This window comes from Thermobia domestica, chromosome 10, assembly GCF_964235325.1.
Source record: "Thermobia domestica chromosome 10, izTheDome1.hap1.1, whole genome shotgun sequence".
NCBI lineage: Eukaryota > Metazoa > Arthropoda > Insecta > Zygentoma > Lepismatidae > Thermobia > Thermobia domestica.
In genome coordinates this window covers 1,250,312-1,269,946 of record NC_137463.1, presented here as the reverse complement: position 1 = coordinate 1,269,946, position 19,635 = coordinate 1,250,312, and the positions used below count along the sequence as shown (strand labels likewise).

General features: G+C 35.3%; 1 protein-coding gene across 1 annotated transcript in view; it reads right to left on the bottom strand.

Moving 5' to 3' along the window:
• LOC145662234 (solute carrier family 13 member 2-like) overlaps positions 1–19,635 on the bottom strand; it is a 137,519-nt gene that overhangs the window by 85,355 nt on the left and 32,529 nt on the right. Inside the window, exons 2-3 of the mRNA XM_081727577.1 lie at positions 10,855–11,120; positions 7,820–7,934 (exon numbers count right to left, since the gene is read on the bottom strand). Of these exons, the coding sequence (XP_081583703.1) occupies positions 7,820–7,934; positions 10,855–11,120 (381 nt within the window). The remainder of the gene's footprint in view (positions 1–7,819; positions 7,935–10,854; positions 11,121–19,635) is intronic.

The window sequence follows — 19,635 nt, the reverse complement described above, 5'->3', positions numbered from 1 at the left end:
TAGCCTCGCTGCTGAAAGCTAAACTAAAATCAACTCAACTCAATATATATATATATATATATATATATATATATATATATATATATATATATATATATATATATATATATATATATATATATATATATATATAAGAACAGAAGGTATGGGACATTCGTAATATTGTTTTGAAATTGCCTTCATGCAAGATTCTTCCTTATTCGACAGAAGAAACGCAGTATGATTTTTTTTCTTCGTTTCAATACCTTACGTACGTGTGGCCAATTACGTACTCCTTTACTGCTCTAGCAGGGATGCAAAAGCACCAGGCATCTGAGTGGTGTCAAATTATTGTAACCCAAAATAAACTCGACCATATCGTGTTGCTTGCGAATCAGATGGATTGTTGTTGTGAGACCTACATCAAGTATAAGAGTATGTTGTTATAGGAACAGACATGGAAGCAAAGGAGCTAGTTGTGTGTGTAGGAACGCAACTTCTCTTCTAGCATAAACAGAATTCATCAGTGTCTGGGTTGCTTTCTTTCGTGGTAGGTCATTTGTTCTCCAAAAGGGTGCACCGACATTGCGCAAATTTTCCCACGCTTATCTGTTGACACAGATAAAGCCTTAATGAGCAGGCAACAAAATTGGAAATTGCGAAAAAAATCTTGTGCAACGTTGCCATCATTACCATAAGTATATCGACTAATAAAAACAGTCACCAAAATGCAAGTCGTTTTAACAAAAAAAAAAAAAAAAAATACAAAGTAATGGATAACAATAGCATTTTCAGTCATCTATATTATATGTGTGCAATGGCGTCGTTAGAGAGGGTGACTGGGGAATGTGTCCCAGTCATTCATTTTCCGTATCATATCTAACTGTAAGATTAAAACTGTAAGAATATAGTTATTGAAAGCAAATAGTTTTGAAATACTGTAAGGAAAACAAACATATATAAAATAAACAATATATATAAATATTTCTAGAAGTTCTCTTGAAATATCGTGAACAGACGTTCGACCAATCAGAAATAAAGATTTGTCTATATCTTCCAGTTTTGGCCAATCAGAAACAAGCACTTGTATACATATTTCAGGTGTGTCTACCACATATCTTAATAACTATCCTTTCACCTTTCTATAAATGATACTTAGATTTGCATTTGCGTCTTAGTTGTTCTTAGGTGCTGTGAGAAACATTTGTTATATATTACCTAGGTATTATCGTATAAATTGTTACAAGAATGAGTGGTCAGTGTATTAGAGATAAATAGGGCCCCTTGGCAAGAAAGCTCGCCCCCTTGAGTGATGCAGCAACTTATATCTACGTGTACCTCCTACATGCAGTTAGAATTCTAAAGCAGCATGTCGAATGTTGTGTCTCGCCGCGGTTTTCAACGAACTTAAAGAGTTCTGGTTTGGCCAATGGCCACCAATTAATATTGCTACCAAAGTGTTTACCATCCTCTTAGGTATTGATTAAGACCAATATCGTCTCTCTATGAATTACCGTTCCCATGATATTGGCCAAAAATGGCCGATTTCCAGAGATTTAAGGAGCATTATTTGAGGAACCGTAAGTCATAGAGAGGTCATATTGGTGTTGGTCAATATCTAAAAGGGTGGTAAATATTTTGGTAGCAAATAGTAACCGGTGGCCACTGTGCAACTGGCCATCAATTAATATCAGTACGAAAATGTTTAATGTTCTATTAGGGATTAACACTGATATCATCTCTCTATGACTTACCGTTCCCGTGATACTGACTAAAAAAGTTCGAATTTCTAGATATTTAAGCAGTCATATCTCGAGAACTATAAGTCATAAAGAGATGATATTTTGTTAATTTTTGCGAGAAAGAGAAGAGGGTGCGGATAAAAAGATTTACCTTTACATCTAGGAACAATTACAGCTATCCTTCCCGCTAGATCTCTCCATTCTTTTAAAGTTCGTTCTGGCAATGCTCTTAGAGCATTCTCAACTGTTTTATCCTGAAGATATTTACCGGACAGTGTACATTAGAAAGGTTTTGGACCTGAAATTGGTTTGTGGGCCTGAAAAGGGCCTCAGTTCTTTAATTACTGTGTATTTGCTTCACTCCCAGAGAGATAACAAAGCGTTTCCGTTAGCCGACTGTCGACAAAGCGTGTTCAACGTATATGGCCAGAGCAAATGTTGAAAACATTCTCAAGATGGGTGCTGGTCCCTCCTTTGTTTGGACACGAATGAGGTTCGTGAACTGTACGTTTTGCTGTTTTAATGCATCTCTGATGTTATCTATGTTGGTTGTGGTTGGAACACCTTCTTCAGGAAAGCAATGCATCTCAGCAATTCTTCTCTGCAAAGCTTATTCTTCTCCGTTGTGCACTCTCCCAAATGTCACCAGCAACTGTATGTCAGACCTCCTCAGGTTCTGTTAAAACCCCGAACGAATTGCGGATATAATAAACCAATAATAGAACAAGCCAATGAGGAACGAGAATCACAACGAGCCAATCAGGATCGAGAATTAATCGCAAGTTTTAGTGAGGAGGGTAATATAAACAGGAAGCAATAAACTGGAGAAACATAAGTGAAACTTTCAGAATGGAGTTTACATTGACGAAAACAGAAAAAGGTGTACCTTGTGTATTAATGGGAGGCTTTAAGTATCGTTTCTTTCGCCAAGGAAAAAAAGGCTCAAATTGGAGGTAAGTTAATGTAGTACATAATTTTTGCATGTATATAAGCCTATAGCTTGCTAAGTTATGCAAAGCCTACATTAGTATTTTCAGTAGTCAGCTTGACCTATATTTTAGTAAGTTCTGTAAGCCTATATTAGTATTTATGCTAGTCAATAGGATCCATATATACTTTGTTAAAAGATGTAACACACTATTAGTATTAATGTCGGGAAGTTGGACCTATATTTTGTTAAGTGATGTAACCTATATTAATATTTATGCCATTCAGTTGCTTCTATACTTTGTTAAGTAATGGAAAGTTACATTAATATCCATGTCAGTCAGTTGGGTCTATATTTTGTTAAAATATGTGTCTAGTCCCTATTTTAATATTTATGCCAGGCAATTTGTCCTATACTTTCGTAAGTGAATAAGTAAGCCTGCATTAGTATTTATGTCAGTCAATTGGACCTATACTTTGTTAAAAGGTGATGGAAGATATAACATTTTTGCCAGTGAAATAGTGAATACATTTTTCTTTAAATAGTAAGTTTAGAACACGTGATACGATTTAATTATTATTTCCTTTCTTTCAGATGTACTAAGAAAAGCTGTAATGCTAGTATAACAATGGATGAAAATACAAGTGAAGTTTTAGAAAGGAAAGATATTCATAATCATTGTGAAGATGAAGATGGTGTTCAACGGCATTTTCTTAGAGAGAATTGTAAGCGACGAGCCACTGAACAATTGAACGAGAAGCCAAATAAAATTATAAGGCAGGAAGTTTCAAAATTGGAACATCATGACACACTTGATCATAAAGAAATTAAAAGATGCCGAGACGTTATTTATAAAAATCGAAGAAAGGTGACTCCTCGTCTACCCAGAAACACCGTAGAGGCTATACAGCAAATGGTTCAGAAGCAGGATGATATAGCAATTGACGGAGAAAGATTCATCTTTGTTGATGATGAAGCTAATATAATTCTTTTCACGTGTAAGAAAAATATCGAGTAAGTATAATTTCATTTATAACCATTAACTTTGAAATGAGTTTCATTTACAGCATCAAGAAGTAGAATAGGAAGTAGTTGCTTGAACAGAAAAGTTCCTTTTTCCGTCTTATTTCCAAATTATAGTAAAATAGTTTTTTTTTTTTGATTCTCACAAAATATATCGTAACATAGCATTTCACCTAACGATATGACACTACAGTCTTGTTTACTATTTTCTTTTCTGACACTAATCTTATTTTCTTTTCAGTTTTCTGTGTGAGTTCAGCGGGTTAGAAGTATTTGCAGATGGAACTTTCACTTATGCTCCTAAGCATTTCACACAGTTATATACAATACATGCATATAAAAATGGATATTATCTACCTCTATGTTTTGCATTTTTGCCGAAGAAAGACAAGAATACGTATGTGGCCATGTGGAAGATGATAAGAAACTTAGACAGTAGATTCGACTTGAAAATCATTTACGTTGATTTTGAAACAGCTGCTCACGAAGCCATCAAGAATGTGTTTCCAAATTGTGACATTCGTGGCTGCAGATTCCATTTGGGACAAACATGGTGGCGGAGGATTCAAGCCGACAATGATCTGCGACAAGCATATATGGATCCAAAATCTGAACTAGGTATTATTGATATTATTATGGTCTATTATTCTTTATTATTAATTTAATAATACCATGTGGACTTTGTTTTGTTATATATTAATACAGAATACAGTTGAAAATAGAATCTTATTCTGTTTGACTGAAGAATCTTAATTCAGTCACCATTCTTAAAAGCAAATAAACTGCTGTTCTAATAATGTACGAAATGAAGAAATTATAAAGCCAACAGTAAGATCCATCAATTTCACTACTTTCCCAATGCTTGCTTATTCTAACAAATTATTATTATTATTATTATTATTATTATTATTATTATTATTATTATTATTATTATTATTATTATTATTATTATTATTATTATTATTGCTTTTCTTACAGGTTCATGGATAAAGGCATTTTTTGGGTTGCCATATTTACATCCAACAGAAGTATCAGATGCCTTTACTCAACTAATATCAATGACGCCGGATGATACAGGGCATAAATTTTCCGATTACGTCCTAGAAAACTACATAGAAGACGGTTGCAAGTAAGTAGCTTCCTTTTGAATTTCATCTATAGTAGCACATGCTTCAATAACTCTTAATACTGCAAAAACTGTTGTCCTAGTTTGAACACAACATTAATGGTTGTGCTGATATGGTATTTTCTCTCAATGCAACTTAATTATAGTGAAATTTTCTTCTGTCTTCATGTAAGACGTAGATTAAAATGCAGGTTTTGATAGTTGTAAACAAATTACGGACCAAGACTATAAATATTTCTTGAATCTAGTGTTATAAATGTTTTAGTGTTTTATATAAATTGTCAATAATTGTGTGCATGAACTAAGGATCTTTTTATTTTATTAATTTTAGGTATCCACCTGTCATGTGGGCGTCTATACCATCCACGATGCGTCGGACGACAAATGGACCAGAAGCTTTTCACAGACATTATAATAGTCAATTTTACTTCCCTGCTCCTGATATTCATACGGTGATTTCTGCTTTGTTAGAGATCCAAACGGAAACTGCCATGAAAATAACGTCCATATTAAAAGGAATTTCAAAGGCCCAAAGACCAGCAGAAGTCAAAAGGAGCGAGTTTGTCATGAGGAAGTATGCTGAGTTCAGGAATTCGCAGAGAAACTATGAGAAGGCACGTATGACATTTTTAAAAGCTGTAGGATTTAAATTTCAAGCATTCAAACTGTAAAATGAAATTTTCTGTAAATAAGTATGTTGCTTTGTAAATATTAGAATGCAATAAAATATATCTCATAAAGGAATAGCTTTATACATTTCATTTCGATGCAAAATTTCACACAATTCCTTAAATCCTGTTGTTGGCAACGTCGCGGCGGAAATTTGCGCAATTTCAGCACTTTCTGCTCCTCGTTAATAAGACATAAATTACTTAGATTATCAACGATCTAATCTTTAGAAAAATTTGCGCAATGTCGTTGCACCGCTCCAAAATTATAATTGACAATGTCTTTAATGAAACCGAGTACAAGTGCGGAATTTTCTTTCTTTCTTTTTTTCTTCTTTTTTTTTAATTGTTACGAAGTGAAGCTCGAAGAATTATTTTTTGTGTTTACAATTTTTGGAACTCATAATAACTCATAATGAAATTTACAAGAGTCAGATTCAGACAATGGCGAAATATTAATTGACATAGACGATAGTGACAGTAGTGTTGAAGACGAACGTTTAGCAGTTCCACTGGAATAAGTTAATAGGTAGGTTATTCAGTTGCTATATATACTTCTAGGATACACAGCCAAAATCTTTGAGTTTGCTGGAATAGTATATTTACATTGTGAATAATGTTGCCAATGTATGTGTAATAATCTCAACTAGAGGAAGAGCGAGAAGGGAAAGGGGAGTCCGAAATCCGGCAACACCGCGCGGAATATCGCACAGCATTGGCTACTGCCCGTGATGCTTTACATCTGAAATACACAATAGATGTCCCATACAAATAACATTGGGAAGATTTTTCAGTTCCTCATAAAACCTCTCTATGGTTGAACTTTTCTATTTTTTAAATATTTACTTAAGTAACGCTAATGGAAACGTACAAGCACATCGAATTTCAAGTTTTTATTCCGATTCTAAGTACCTAAAATATGAGAAGTCCAAAAAAGGGCTCACTTAAATCACAGAATTTCTTCATCCCCCCTTAGACCCCCTAAAAATTAAAAATATTAACTTTTGGCAATTTTCCTTTGGATTAGTACTTGAAAGCTATAAGTGCAATTTCAACTTTCCACGGCAACCGGAAGTAGCCATTTATTTTATGTCAGTTCATGTAGTTTTTATAATTTATATAGTTAGGATAGATAACGCAATCTTTTGAACATATTAACTTCCGTAACTGGGATTGGATTTCAATCTCACTTTGCTGACACATTAAGTGCCTTAATACCGCGGTCCAGTTCGGCGATGGGTGTCGCGGTTGCAAGGGGGAGCTAACCTCCTTACCATATCGACGTTAGGCCAATGGACCAATGAGCCCAGAGAGCAGATAGGGAGATGAATTGTGTATATATACTTGAGGTTTTTTTTGTATCACTCAGTGTACGTCTGATGAGGATCTTGGCTGATGATCTTGACTGAGTGTACGTCTGATGAGGATCTTGGCTGATGATCTTGACTGAGTGTACGTCTGATGAGGATCTTGGCTGATGATCTTGACTGAGTGTACGTCTGATGAGGATCTTGGCTAGAAAATCGAAACGTCACGTGCAAATGTGTTTTTATATTAAATAAGTTCATTCTTGTTCAGCAGTGTGTTTATTTTTGATTTTATTCGCAAGACGTTGACTATGATTGTGTGTCACTAGCTTATATTGTTATTTTGAATAAGATAAAAGAGCAGTTGAGGGAAATAACATTTTGCCCCCCGTTTAGTCTTATTTTAGATCCTTTTCTTCTGCCTTTAAAAATCCAAACTAGTCCTATGGTTCTCAACCAATGTGTCGCGACACACTGGTGTGTCACGCAGTATGTGGCAAAATTTTAGAAATTAAAAATCATGAAGATTTTAATACGGAGTAATTAATTAAAATCGAGACAGACTGTACCAGTCAAGGCCTCCAGCGGTAGCAATAATACTAAGAGCTACATAGAGTCATAAAAACAAATTGGTTTCACTATGATAACCAATCTATTATTATATTTATTATTATTATTAATAACAGTATTATTATTAATAATAATAATACCAATGAAATATGTCGTCAGTCAGAAAAGGTTGAGAACCACTGCATCACACAAAGAAGCTGTTAAAAATTGCATTTAAAACAGGACGTGGAAGTACGAGAAACAATATAAAAAATATAATAGTAAAATTTTAAATGCAGGATACTTCCAATCATCAAGAACTGAATAATAAGTTGCTAGTTAAAAACAAGGCTTCGTTTCGAAAGACTTCACATGATATGCGATAAAAAGCAGATTCTTGAGAAATACGGAAAGATAACTTAATGCTGGTTGTAAATCTGAATAAAGCTCAGGCGACATTTATGGCAAAAGGAAAAAAGATCAGCTTGTGTATTCACCTTATGCAACTCTTCAAGAACAGCGTTCAAAATGGGAACCATCATGGCCGTAGCAGCGAAGTTGTTGATCCACATGGAGAGGAACATCGTGGTCAACATGAATCCAAGCATCAACCTGAAAAAAGAATTAGCAAAATATTTGTCATTGCTTTACTTACGTTTAAACACTCAGAAAAGTTCGACATTGATTTTTAAAACACGGTTAAATAGTTAAATCTAAAGTACTTATAACGAGAGAAAGATTTCTCTAACTGTTATATTCTTGTTTCATATACTACAGAGTACAACCGGACACTGGAACGCTCATCTCGTGTGGTATGAGGGGTCTTCAGTTCTATTCCAGGTTATACAAGTTTGTGATCAACTACATCGTGCCCCTGGGTTTTCTTAAGAATTTTTAGTTTCCTAGCATATTCCAATTTTACTTGTCATTCGTTTCCTTTAGTTTAAACCAATGTTTGACAAACTGTGTTACGTATACTATAAATTGCCCTTATGGTCCTCTTATACCATTCTGCACAGAAAGACTGAAAATACAAAATTCCAGTGAATTTGTCTCTCACAGTTGAAAATCTCGAACATAGATTATAGAATTGAGTGAAGTAGAGATAACACAAAATCATAATAGTCTATTTAGAATTATTACTGTAAATATTTTTGATAGCCTTGGATTATTAGAAAATAACTTAATACCTGTATAAAATTAAGGGAATTTAGCTAATACTGTTTGAAAAATATAATTATACTGGCGTGTGTTCAAAACATTAAAAAAAAGTAAATTTTCTTTGAAGAGGACAAGAATAGGTTAGTCCATAAAATATTTTCACTAATAAAAGTGGTCCTCATTAAAAAAAAAAAAAGAAAAAGAAAGAAAGAAATAATGGTATAAAGAACGTAATTGTGGATAAGACAAAAGATTTATTATTTTGTCTTTTCTTCGTAATTTTACAGTCACTATATTATTATTATTATTATTATTATTATTATTATTATTATTATTATTATTATTATTATTATTATTATTATTATTATTATAGTTTAGCCTTAACATATAAGCTCTACCATTCAGTACAGGTCGAACTGAACCAAGTGATAAATGATGCTTCCTTTTCGAGAATATGGAGAAAAACCAATTTCTTTGAAGACTAAAAATTGGAGAACTATGTCACACATTGAGGTGAAGTTGATACTTCATTATGACAGAACGTCGCATGCCTAATGATATGCAATCTAAAATTATAATTTATTCTTTAAATATTAAATCATGTTTAACTAAAACATTCTCCAAAGATATCAATCCATACTTTATACCAAGCTGAACGAAACAATATGATTGAGGCTTTATGCATTGAATAAAATAAATGAAGTTTCAAGCGCTACACAATCGTCTTTCTTTGCCAATAATAAGAATAATTGAAATTTTTAAAAAATTATTTCGTAATCTTTGTGTGTAGCGGAAAACATTCTTAACTAGTAGCCTAAATTGTGTTTTCCTTAACTATGACACACATACTATTTACACTCATTCTGCTTGTATTTAAAATATCACGGTTCTGAAGATTGAATGGTTTCATGATGTATTTTGAATGTCCGAATGGTTTTTGGTTTCATTAGATATACACAGGGGTGCTTGGTACTTACTTTTCAATAGCAAATTTTAGTGTTTTTTCAATACCGAAAAGTATCGATATACCGAAAAACCGAAAGATACCGAAATACGAAAAGAAACGAATGGTACCGAATAATGCCGAAGACCGAAACAGCGAACGAAGTCCAGGATAACTGTCGAACGTTAAGAAGTAATAATTATAAGTAATAATTATGAGAAAATATGTGACTGCTCATTTCCTGGCTGACTGTAGCCTGAGCCCGCTCTACCGTACATGCAACACAGACTACATTTGCAAGGGGATGACAAAAAACTGACAAAGTACACAAAACTGAAATACGCCTACTTATGAAAAACACATTAAATATTTCTTGCCGAAACCTGACTTCACGATTATGTTAGATTAATAAAGTTTAACGTATCTAACGGGGTGCTGAAAAATTTTTGGCTTTGCCAAGAAGAAGAAAAAAAAAAAAAAACTGTCAGAGGTCTGAGATGACATATTTATTAAACGAATTCCCCATTGAAATCAAGGCACTTTTGACAGCGTTGTTGAAGCTTTTGTAGCCCATGAAAAAAAAAATCTCACATCAGCTCTCAGCAGCCTGTATGACGTCAGAAATGTCCTCAAAATGGTGAACCTTCAGGTGTTTTTTTCAGGTTACGAAATACAAGTCAGAAGGGATCAGGTTTGAGGAGTAAGGTGGGTGGTGGACCAATTGGAATTTTATGGTGGCCAATTTGGCAGCAACAATGTTGGATCTGTGTACGGATGTTGTCCTGCAATATCGTGATCATTTTTGTGAGCTTTCCACGGTGTTTCCTCTTAATTTCCGCGTTCAGCTGGTCTAGAAAATTAGCGCACTCTTCGGTGATAGAAGCGCCATGCGATAGTTAGTCCACCATTATAATACCATCTTTGCCCCCAGTGGTGTTGTTCTATTTTTTAAACAACCGAGTTATATATACTGTGTATCGAAAAAACTTTTTTCGAAATGTTAAGGTGGGTAGTGCGGAAAATGGCTATTTGTGACCAAAAAGATGTCTGATTTTTTGGTGGTCGTTTAGGTGGTGCGAATCGACCTTGAAGTTTTCATAGTACTTTTGTTATTCAACACGCATAATTTGAGGAAAATGTCATTATTTGGCTATTTTATGTATTTTTCTGCATTATGGTAGTGTTTGGTTTCATTTATGACGAATATATTAACATGCCTCAAAAGTGGTTTCCTACGCTGTTTACTTTAGTTTTTGGTCAAAAATTGTCAATTTTAGGCTAAAAATGCCTTTTTCTATTGATGTTTTTAAAATTGGTTTTGACTTCCCAATTCTGTACCAGAAACGGGAATCAAAACCGGATTATCAGATGCAAACGACGCCTAGTCATTCATTTGAAAGTTAACAAAATAAAAAAAAGTGTACTCACAAGCGAGGACTGGTTCCAATCCATAAGACAACTCGAAGAGCTATTCTTTGGTGTAGATTACAATGCTCCACGGCGATTGCCATTGCTAACCCTCCGACGAACATGAAGTTAGTATCCTTCAAGTAAGCCATGCAGACGGAGTTGGTGTCCAAAACCCCCAGCAAAGGAAAGAGTGCCACTGGGAGCAGAGCGGTGACCGCCAGAGGAAGGGCTTCCGTCACCCAATACAGGGCGAGCAAAAGAACTACGTACGCACATCGGGATTCCTGCAACAAAACCAAACGTTTATTATAATTATTCATTCTTTATTAGATGACAGTTCAAAACTCAATTACGGCTTGTTGCTTATTAATTGGCTTTACAATAAAAGAGTAGGGAACAGATTCAGATTTAGAAAATACTCTTTGTTTCAGATTATACAAAATAAGCAAACTCTTTATCTTAATTTCTTAGCTAACAACAATATATACTCGTCCAATTCTCCGTCTTTCGACAGCTTCGAGAACAATTCGAATACGATTTTCTGTAACTCAGAATTGCATCCTTCCTACGCGTACTGGAACCTTAAATTTATCATTTTCCACAACATTTTTTCTGAGAATTACAAGCACTCCACGTCAATCTATCTGCCTTTGGAAGTGACGGTTTAGCCTGCCAGGGGGCCCAGGCCCCCAGTTTTTTTAATTTAAGGCATTTATATATTTTTGAAAATTTATAGTAAATTCATGATATACTTATAGTCTGGATTCTGGCTGACCCCCAGTTTTTACCTTCTAGATCGGTCACTGTCTTTTGCTACTGAGATGAAACAAAAGCTCTAAACTAATGACAATGCTTAATCTCTTCGAGCGTCAATTGTTTCTAAGGGCCTATATAGTGTAGTTAAATTATAGGGGCTGGATAACTTTAAAAACATAATAAGTAATGAGGGAACTGATAGAAAGGTTAAACGAGTATGAATTACCCTTAACCCACAAACGCCCAAGACCAATTTTATTCGTTAGCAACTGCCTGAACAATACCGTGTTACATCGAAAACCTGAGAAGAAAACTGAACGAAATTCCTACAACAAGAGAACGGGTAGTGTGCCTGAAGTGGAACAACGGGGGTTTGGCGAACTGAGTGAGATAGCCCATGTAACGTAGTGAAAAATAAAGTGGGTCACTGGTGGCACAAGGAGCGTTTGTGGGTTAAATGCTGGTTTCATCAACTGTGAGAAAGCTTTTGATTCGGTGAAGACATCGTAGGTTGTTAAGGTTCTTAAATCAATTGCTGTCGAAGACGTTTATTCAAAAGTTATGGATAATATTTGGAAACAAGTCTGTTTGGATGTACGGAAAGCAAACGAATAAGGAAGGGTGCACGACAGGGTGTTATTTTTTTTCAACCTTTTTTCAAACGTACTTGTGTTTGGAAGAATAATGGAATAAATGTAAATAAAGAACATCTAACTTATCTCTTTCGCTGAGGACATCTTTCTCTTCTCAAACAACAACAGGTCTGCAGGATATGATAGAACTTAATACCAAGGTCAATGAAATCGGGTTGAAAATTAAAATGGAAAACATATTTAATGTTCATCAAATTCACAAGGAAGTCAAAGATTCAAATTGAAAATATGAAATTAAAAGAGATGAATACATAAGATATATAGGACAGAAGACATTCATGGATTAAAAAAGAAATTAATCGACTGGAATGCATTCAAATTTCGATATATCTAAAGCGTGAATTTTTTAATGAGTGTATTTCGTCTAGTGATGAGCACAAGAGTCTTGCACGCAAGACCAAGACTCTTTTACAAGTACCGAGTCAGTGGTATAGTGTTCACCTCTGGTACATGGGGTCCTGGTTTGATCCCAGCTTGCTCCATGTAAGCTTTTTTGGTGGACAGACAGCGTTGCCGTGGGTTTTCCCCTTTCCACCTACATTTTCATTTCACCATTTCATTCATTTCTCATCACCACCGTCTCCCTTTAGCCTCGGTGCATAATCGTGGAACGTAAAACTAGATATTACATCATTTCAAAACATATTAGTAGCAGGGGTAAAAGTGAAGGGGAACGCGGGAGAACGCCGTACCCCACCTCGAAAAAAATATGAACGGCGGCCCCAAAGTCACTAAAAAATTACAATGGGCAACAGGGAGAACGGGCGTGACGTCATGCCACTAGTTACCGTCCCCCTACCTTTTCAGAACCACTTTTTACCCCTCTTTAGTAGTGTTCTTCCAAACTAAAGAGAAATGTAGTATTGAACATTGGTAATTCCGTATACCATAGGTGCCGACTACATGTGTATGTCCTTGGTCCTTAATATCGTAATAACGTTTTCATGGCATTGACAAAAATTTAGTGCATGTGACCGCAAGTTTGATTTCATGGGCGGATACTTATACGTTGAATAGGTATACGGCACATCGAGGATTAAGCGATATAACTTCATACACAATAAATAATTCATATTCATAAGTCAGAGTGATTTTGTAAAGTTATTTTAAATAACTCGGAGTTTGATACCGTTATTTTGTATTTATAATATAAGTCAAAAGTATTTATATAAATTGAGTTTACACAAAACAGACAGTTGAAGCGTTTTCAATTTTCACTCAAATTATTCTAAAATATCAAGAGGTTTGACTATAATCGTTATAATTTTCATTTTTCTTTCTTTCTTTCTTTCTTTTTCTTTTTCTTTTTGGTCAATATTGCTAAGCATATCATCATCATAGGCATTCTTCCATTATTGGCAGGTCACTTGCTGTAATTCAGAAGCTTCGATGTACGGTGGTCCTCATCTAGTCTCTTCATCTTCGTAGCAATTTTCTGTTTAAATAGCTTCCTTCAACTATAGTCTTTGCCCCCTTCCTCTCTTTCCTTCCACAATACCCTCTAGCACGACCCTCATAATACAGTTCCTTCTCAGCCAACGTCCCAATCAGTTCAGTTTCCTCTCCTTAATTACATCTAAAATTCTTCTTTTCTCCCCATCTGCTACTATTTCTAACACCTCATTCGCTTTCCGTTCAATCCAGCTATTTTATCCTTTTTTCGAAAGCCTCCATTTTTTTCATCGTTTTTGCGTAATGTCCATGTTTCTGCTCCATAGAGTACATATTGGAATCAGTAAAACTCAATATTTATTTGGAAGTTTGTTCAAAGATTAGTTAATTGTGGTTAAAAGAAAAAAAATCTGACACCTTTGGAGTGTAAAAATATATATAAAGATTACGAAAAGTTGTGATTTATCTTATAAGTAGTGAAGCGTGGGCACGCATTGAAAAAATAAAAATAAAGTCATCGCCTATATCATGCTTGCAAGAAGGTAAAGTATACTACATTTAGAAATATAGATTGTATTTCCATTACTATTGGCGCATTGTAGAATTTATCCAGAGGAAAATTTACCTATGGGAAGCATAAGATTACTTAAGAACAAGACTTGCAAGGAAGACCAAGACCAAGGGTTCCAGTGCAAGACCAAGACCACACAGATCGGTCTTGTATTTGCTCATCACTAATTCCGTCTGTCGACATATGGATCAGAAATGTGAATATTAACAAATTCAGACATTTACCATTTGCAGTCTATACAACGACGCATGAGAAAATAGGAATGGGAATCACCTAGATCAGAAAGATGACAGGAGTGACGGCATGAAAATAAAGGTACCGAAGTGGAAGAAATGATGGATGAACGAAAGCCATTCTTGACTGGATACAGAGACAAGGAAACCTAAGAAACGTCGTCATACTATTAATAGGTAGGGTGACGAAACCAAGCATTGTATAGGATTACTCAAAATATATTGTTGTGGAGAAGAGTTCGAGAGACTTTCATCCAGCAGTGGATTTACAGTGGTTGACTATGATGATTACATATAAAATTATTATTATTCAGCCACGAGAAAACAGGAAAGGAAAGCACGAACATTCCGGGAGTATCAATTACTCTAAGCACCCAATGCTGCTTTCAGGAACCATTTTCAAAGCCAAGGAGCATGTGTCTCAGTAGTATTAGATCACTCACTCTCTGGGGCAATGGATCACTGATTCGACCCGATGTGAGTGTGGTGGACAACACCGTGTAAGTTGGTTTTCCCCACTTCCTTCTACATTCTCATTCCATTAGTTCTTCCATAACCACTCACTTTCCATAATCATCCGTCTTCCTTAGCCTGAGGGCGTTACCACAGGAAACTAAATATTTCGTTTTCCTTTTCTTCCGATTAAAAGCGGCCTCTATTGTTCCCTGTCTTTATCAGAGAATAACATATAATAATGATACATCATCTTACCCGATTTCGCAAGGAGTTCCCCCAAGGTTTTAGCGTTTCGTCCACTTCTCTACATAGTGCAAGTTACTCATTTAACTCCATTGAAAGTTTTCTTCCCACGAAAAACAATTCTTTTCCTCCAATTCACATTTGACTGTTGATCAACACAAACATGGAAAACTTTACTCGATTTATAATTTAGTTTGTGAAAGTAGAGAAAATGTTTTCAATCTGTACAGCCACCGAGTATGACGCAATATATTCTCGTCGCTTCTATCTTCTCTTCGTACGGTGCATTTCAGTCTATAGCTGTGTGTCAACACGATTTTATGTGGCATGTATTGCTTCTTCAGATATGATTCAAGATATTCTGGCATCACTCGCAGATTACATGCACCAACATTAGAAACTTTCATGTTTCACAGTCCTCAGCAAACGCCGTCTTCCTGTAGGAATTCCAGTGTTTTAATTTCCTTCATTAACCGTAGTCTCTTTAGCTCTATTCCCTCTTTTTCCTTCCATTCTACCTTCTACTCCTATTTCATACAGATCTTCATCAGCTAATCTCCCAACCAGTTTCTCTTCTTTTTAATTAGTTCCAAAATTCTGTCATCTACTATTCTTAATACTACTACTTTTTTTCATTCAAAACAGCTAACTTTTTTCAATTTTTCAACACATTCACATTTTGAAAGTATCCTGTTTCTTTTCGTTGCTTTTACATTGTGACCATGTTTCTGCCCCATACAGAGGGTACAACACTCCATATCAAACATTTCGCTAATAATGATACTTAATATCAAAAACTAATCATCTGTTCCTTCTACCCTCCTACTTCTATATCCGACACATTTTCTAACGTTCATTTCCTTTCAAGATTTTACAAGAGTCACATCATCTGCAAAGCGGGTTTAGTATGATGACCGTGTACATTTAGTTTTCAGACGAAAAACTATATTTTATCTGTATCTGACCATTGGATATATATACACTATAAGTTTGCTGTGTTTATTTAATTTTATTTAGTAACTCATACAAAGTTCTACGCTCGTAACGAACTGGAAAATGAACTGAAATAAAGCATATGAAATACATGGTTTATAATTCATACTTTGAAGGAAACCGTCCTTTAAAAGGGAAAAACTGGTATGTACTTAAAATCGCAATGCTCTTTCCTAGAAATTAAAATCATCTGACAAAATAAACAGAAGTCGTGTCGTCGAGGGAAAGTGAGTTTTTTCTTTCTTTTTCTTTTCTTTTCTTTCTGAAAGCTGGAGCTATGCAATTTTCGCTTCTGGCGATTCAACAAAATGAACGGAACGTTATAATTAAGGGATTGGGACGACGACTTCAAATGAGGAAGTTCAAAATAATTTTCTGCAAAGAAACAGTGAAGCATCAATTAGCCGCTTCGCTGGAGTAATATGTTCCGTTACTCAGTCACTTTTTACTATTGCTAAAACGTTCTCTGATATCGGTCATTTTCGATGATTTTTATATTTCTCTCCTCTGCCCTCCCATGTTGCATGGCTGAATTTAGATTTAAACGGCGTCGGAAGTGTCACTGTTCATCTCAGTGACCCTGATAACCACATGGATTCGTCACTGATAATGGTAGTTATCGATAATTTATATTATATAAATCCTTCCTCCTCAAGCTACGGGGCTGAATTTGCACATGCACGGGATCGGAAGTGTGACTGTTCAACTCAGCGACGCCGAAAACTATGGATTCGACACTAATATCGGTCACTTTCGATCATTCTTTAATTTCTCTCCCACTCCTCTCCCCTAAATTGCACCATCAAAGATATATTACAAAAACCATCTCAGACCCGAAACTCATCTATATTGAAAATTTGATCGAGATTTGTCGGGTGGTTCAAGAAATCAAGTCACAAACATAGTCACTTTCAATTTTATTATGTAATATACGATAGTACCGTAGAAGATAAAGCAGAAAATCACACAGCTGAAGATTGAATAAAATGATGTCGAAAAAAAAAAAATATGAAGGAGAAACGAAAAGGAGCTGAGAGAGGATGATCGACAGCTGTTTTGCCTTAAATATGTTTTCCGCTCGCATTCTAATGTTAATGCAAGCCGTAACAGAAATTACTGTTTCATCTTACAACGTGGAGGGACTTTTCTTTTGATAAATGGAAATCGAAGAGAAAATAAGAGATGAAAAGATCTTTGTAGGAAAAATTTCGAATTTTCTTAATATTTCTAAACGCTATCACCGATTCCGTGAGATAAGCTATTACTTTTCCTTTACTGATGGCGAGTTTTAAACTCTTCGTGAGTACAACCGCTTATTGCAACCTAATATGAAATGAAATGTCTAGTTTAACGTCCCACGCTTACCCCTGAGACTAAGTAACACGGATGATAATAGTGAATGAAGAAAGTGAAAGGAAATGGGAGAACCGACACATATGATGTTTGTTCATCACAAAGACAACTTGGCATAGGCTAGGATCGAACCACTGACCCTATGCATGAGAGGTGCACCACCACGGCACTTTCTGTTTTTGTGATGGAAGAATACACTTTTGATTAAAAAAAGTGATTTTTTTTTATACTTCGACTTCATAAAAGTACGATATTACTGTTTACAAAATACGGTATATCTGAAGCACACAATTCTACGATTAATAATTCCGGGAATGGCACCGTACACCAGTGTTGGGTAAGTTACTTGTAAAAATGTAACGCGATACAAGTTACTTTACTTTCTCTTAAAATGTAACGCCTTAGTAACGCGTTACTTGCCCCCCAAAAATAACTGTTACTTTACTTCGAAAGTAACGCGTTACTTTTAGGTCCGAAACTTAAAAATCTGAAAAAAAATATGACTTCAATTTCCCGTACTACTATTACTACCCCTATTAATAATAATAATAATAATAATAATAATAATAATAATAATAATAATAATAATAATAATAATAATAATAATAATAATAATAATAATAATAATAATAATAATAATTATTATTATTATTATTATTATTATTATTATTATTATAACACTGTATATAAAAACGAAAGATAGGCGGTTTGTATTTGAATACTAAAAAACTAGTTGATTGCCAACCTCGGTAGTCGTGAAGTCTAGGACTCACGGACGTTGTTCACGAGATTCTGAATTTGGGTTGAGGGTCTAGGTTCAGTATTCGGGCTCGAGCCAAACACTGTTAAGCGTTATAGGGTACTGGTCAAATATCTTCAAAACTGCTCGGCCCGGGTTTAGAATTGTCAATGACTCGAGCAGCTCGGCTCACAGCTCATTCACTATCGACCCGAACCGAGAAATGAGCCGAGCCAACAGCTCACCCAACCGACTCGGCTAGAGCCCTCAGCTCAGTTGAGCCGAACCGAGCAGATGGCTCATCCCTACCAAGCCAGCTCGAGCCGATGGTTCACCCCAAGTGAGCCGGCTCGAGCCATCTTGTCAGTTGAGCTTGTTATAAAAAAAAATCTTGTGGTCTCGCTATCGAGACGAGACGAGATGCGAGCAGTATCCCCTCTCGTGAGCAATACTAAAAGTATTCCATATTACTGTTTAGCTTACATTTCTCCTGGTTTTTGTTTTCCAGTGTAATCAGGACATGATTTCAAGACGAGTTAAAACGAACGAGCCATTTATCAAACTCAACTGGACTCGAAACTCGACGCGAAAACTGAATCGGCTCGGAACTCGACTCGAGAATATTACCTTTGACTTGACTCGAAACTCGACTTGAATTCGAGTCGAGTCGAGTTTTAGCTTGACTCGTGCTCATTCCTATGCGTTAGAAAAAAAGGTTGCTTATTATTATTCTGCTAAACTAATTATATAATAATAACAGTGTTGTTACGAAAAATTAAAAATACAGAATAAGATTATGCCTAGACAGAGAAACATTACACTACAACTAGTAAAATGAGAACACATGAACTGGGACTGAATCAAAACTTGCCAGTAACTCTAAAATCGATACATACTTTTTAAAGCTAGTTTCAAACTCTATAATCAACGGGACTCTAGGATAAGCAAACTGATCTGAAAGAACTCCAATATTACATACTATCAGCAAACTATTTTCTAGTAATAAAGTAGGTCTGCTCATCAGAACACAGTTTATTCATATTAACCCCTTACTGTATATAATTAATTCTGACACCCTAAATATTTTCCGCCGGGGCACTTCAGACATTTTACTTTTAAATTCTGTCCACCATCATCCTCAGCTCTTAAGAAAAAAGTATTCTTTCAAATGTTCAAACGGTAAAATTTTTTCGTTTTTCATCTTTATGAAAGCAACATCAATCAAAGTAAAATAGACTACCGGTATCATTGCACTCCTAGTTCACTCACTGAATGTATTGATTTGGAGCTGTCAAAATCTACGACAAAATTTTCCAGGTGCTTCCAATCAGTACACGTGATTTCCCTAAGGCTGTCCTCATCTTCAAAAAACAGCAAGTGGCACTATCTGTTTCTCTGTGTGTCTGTGAC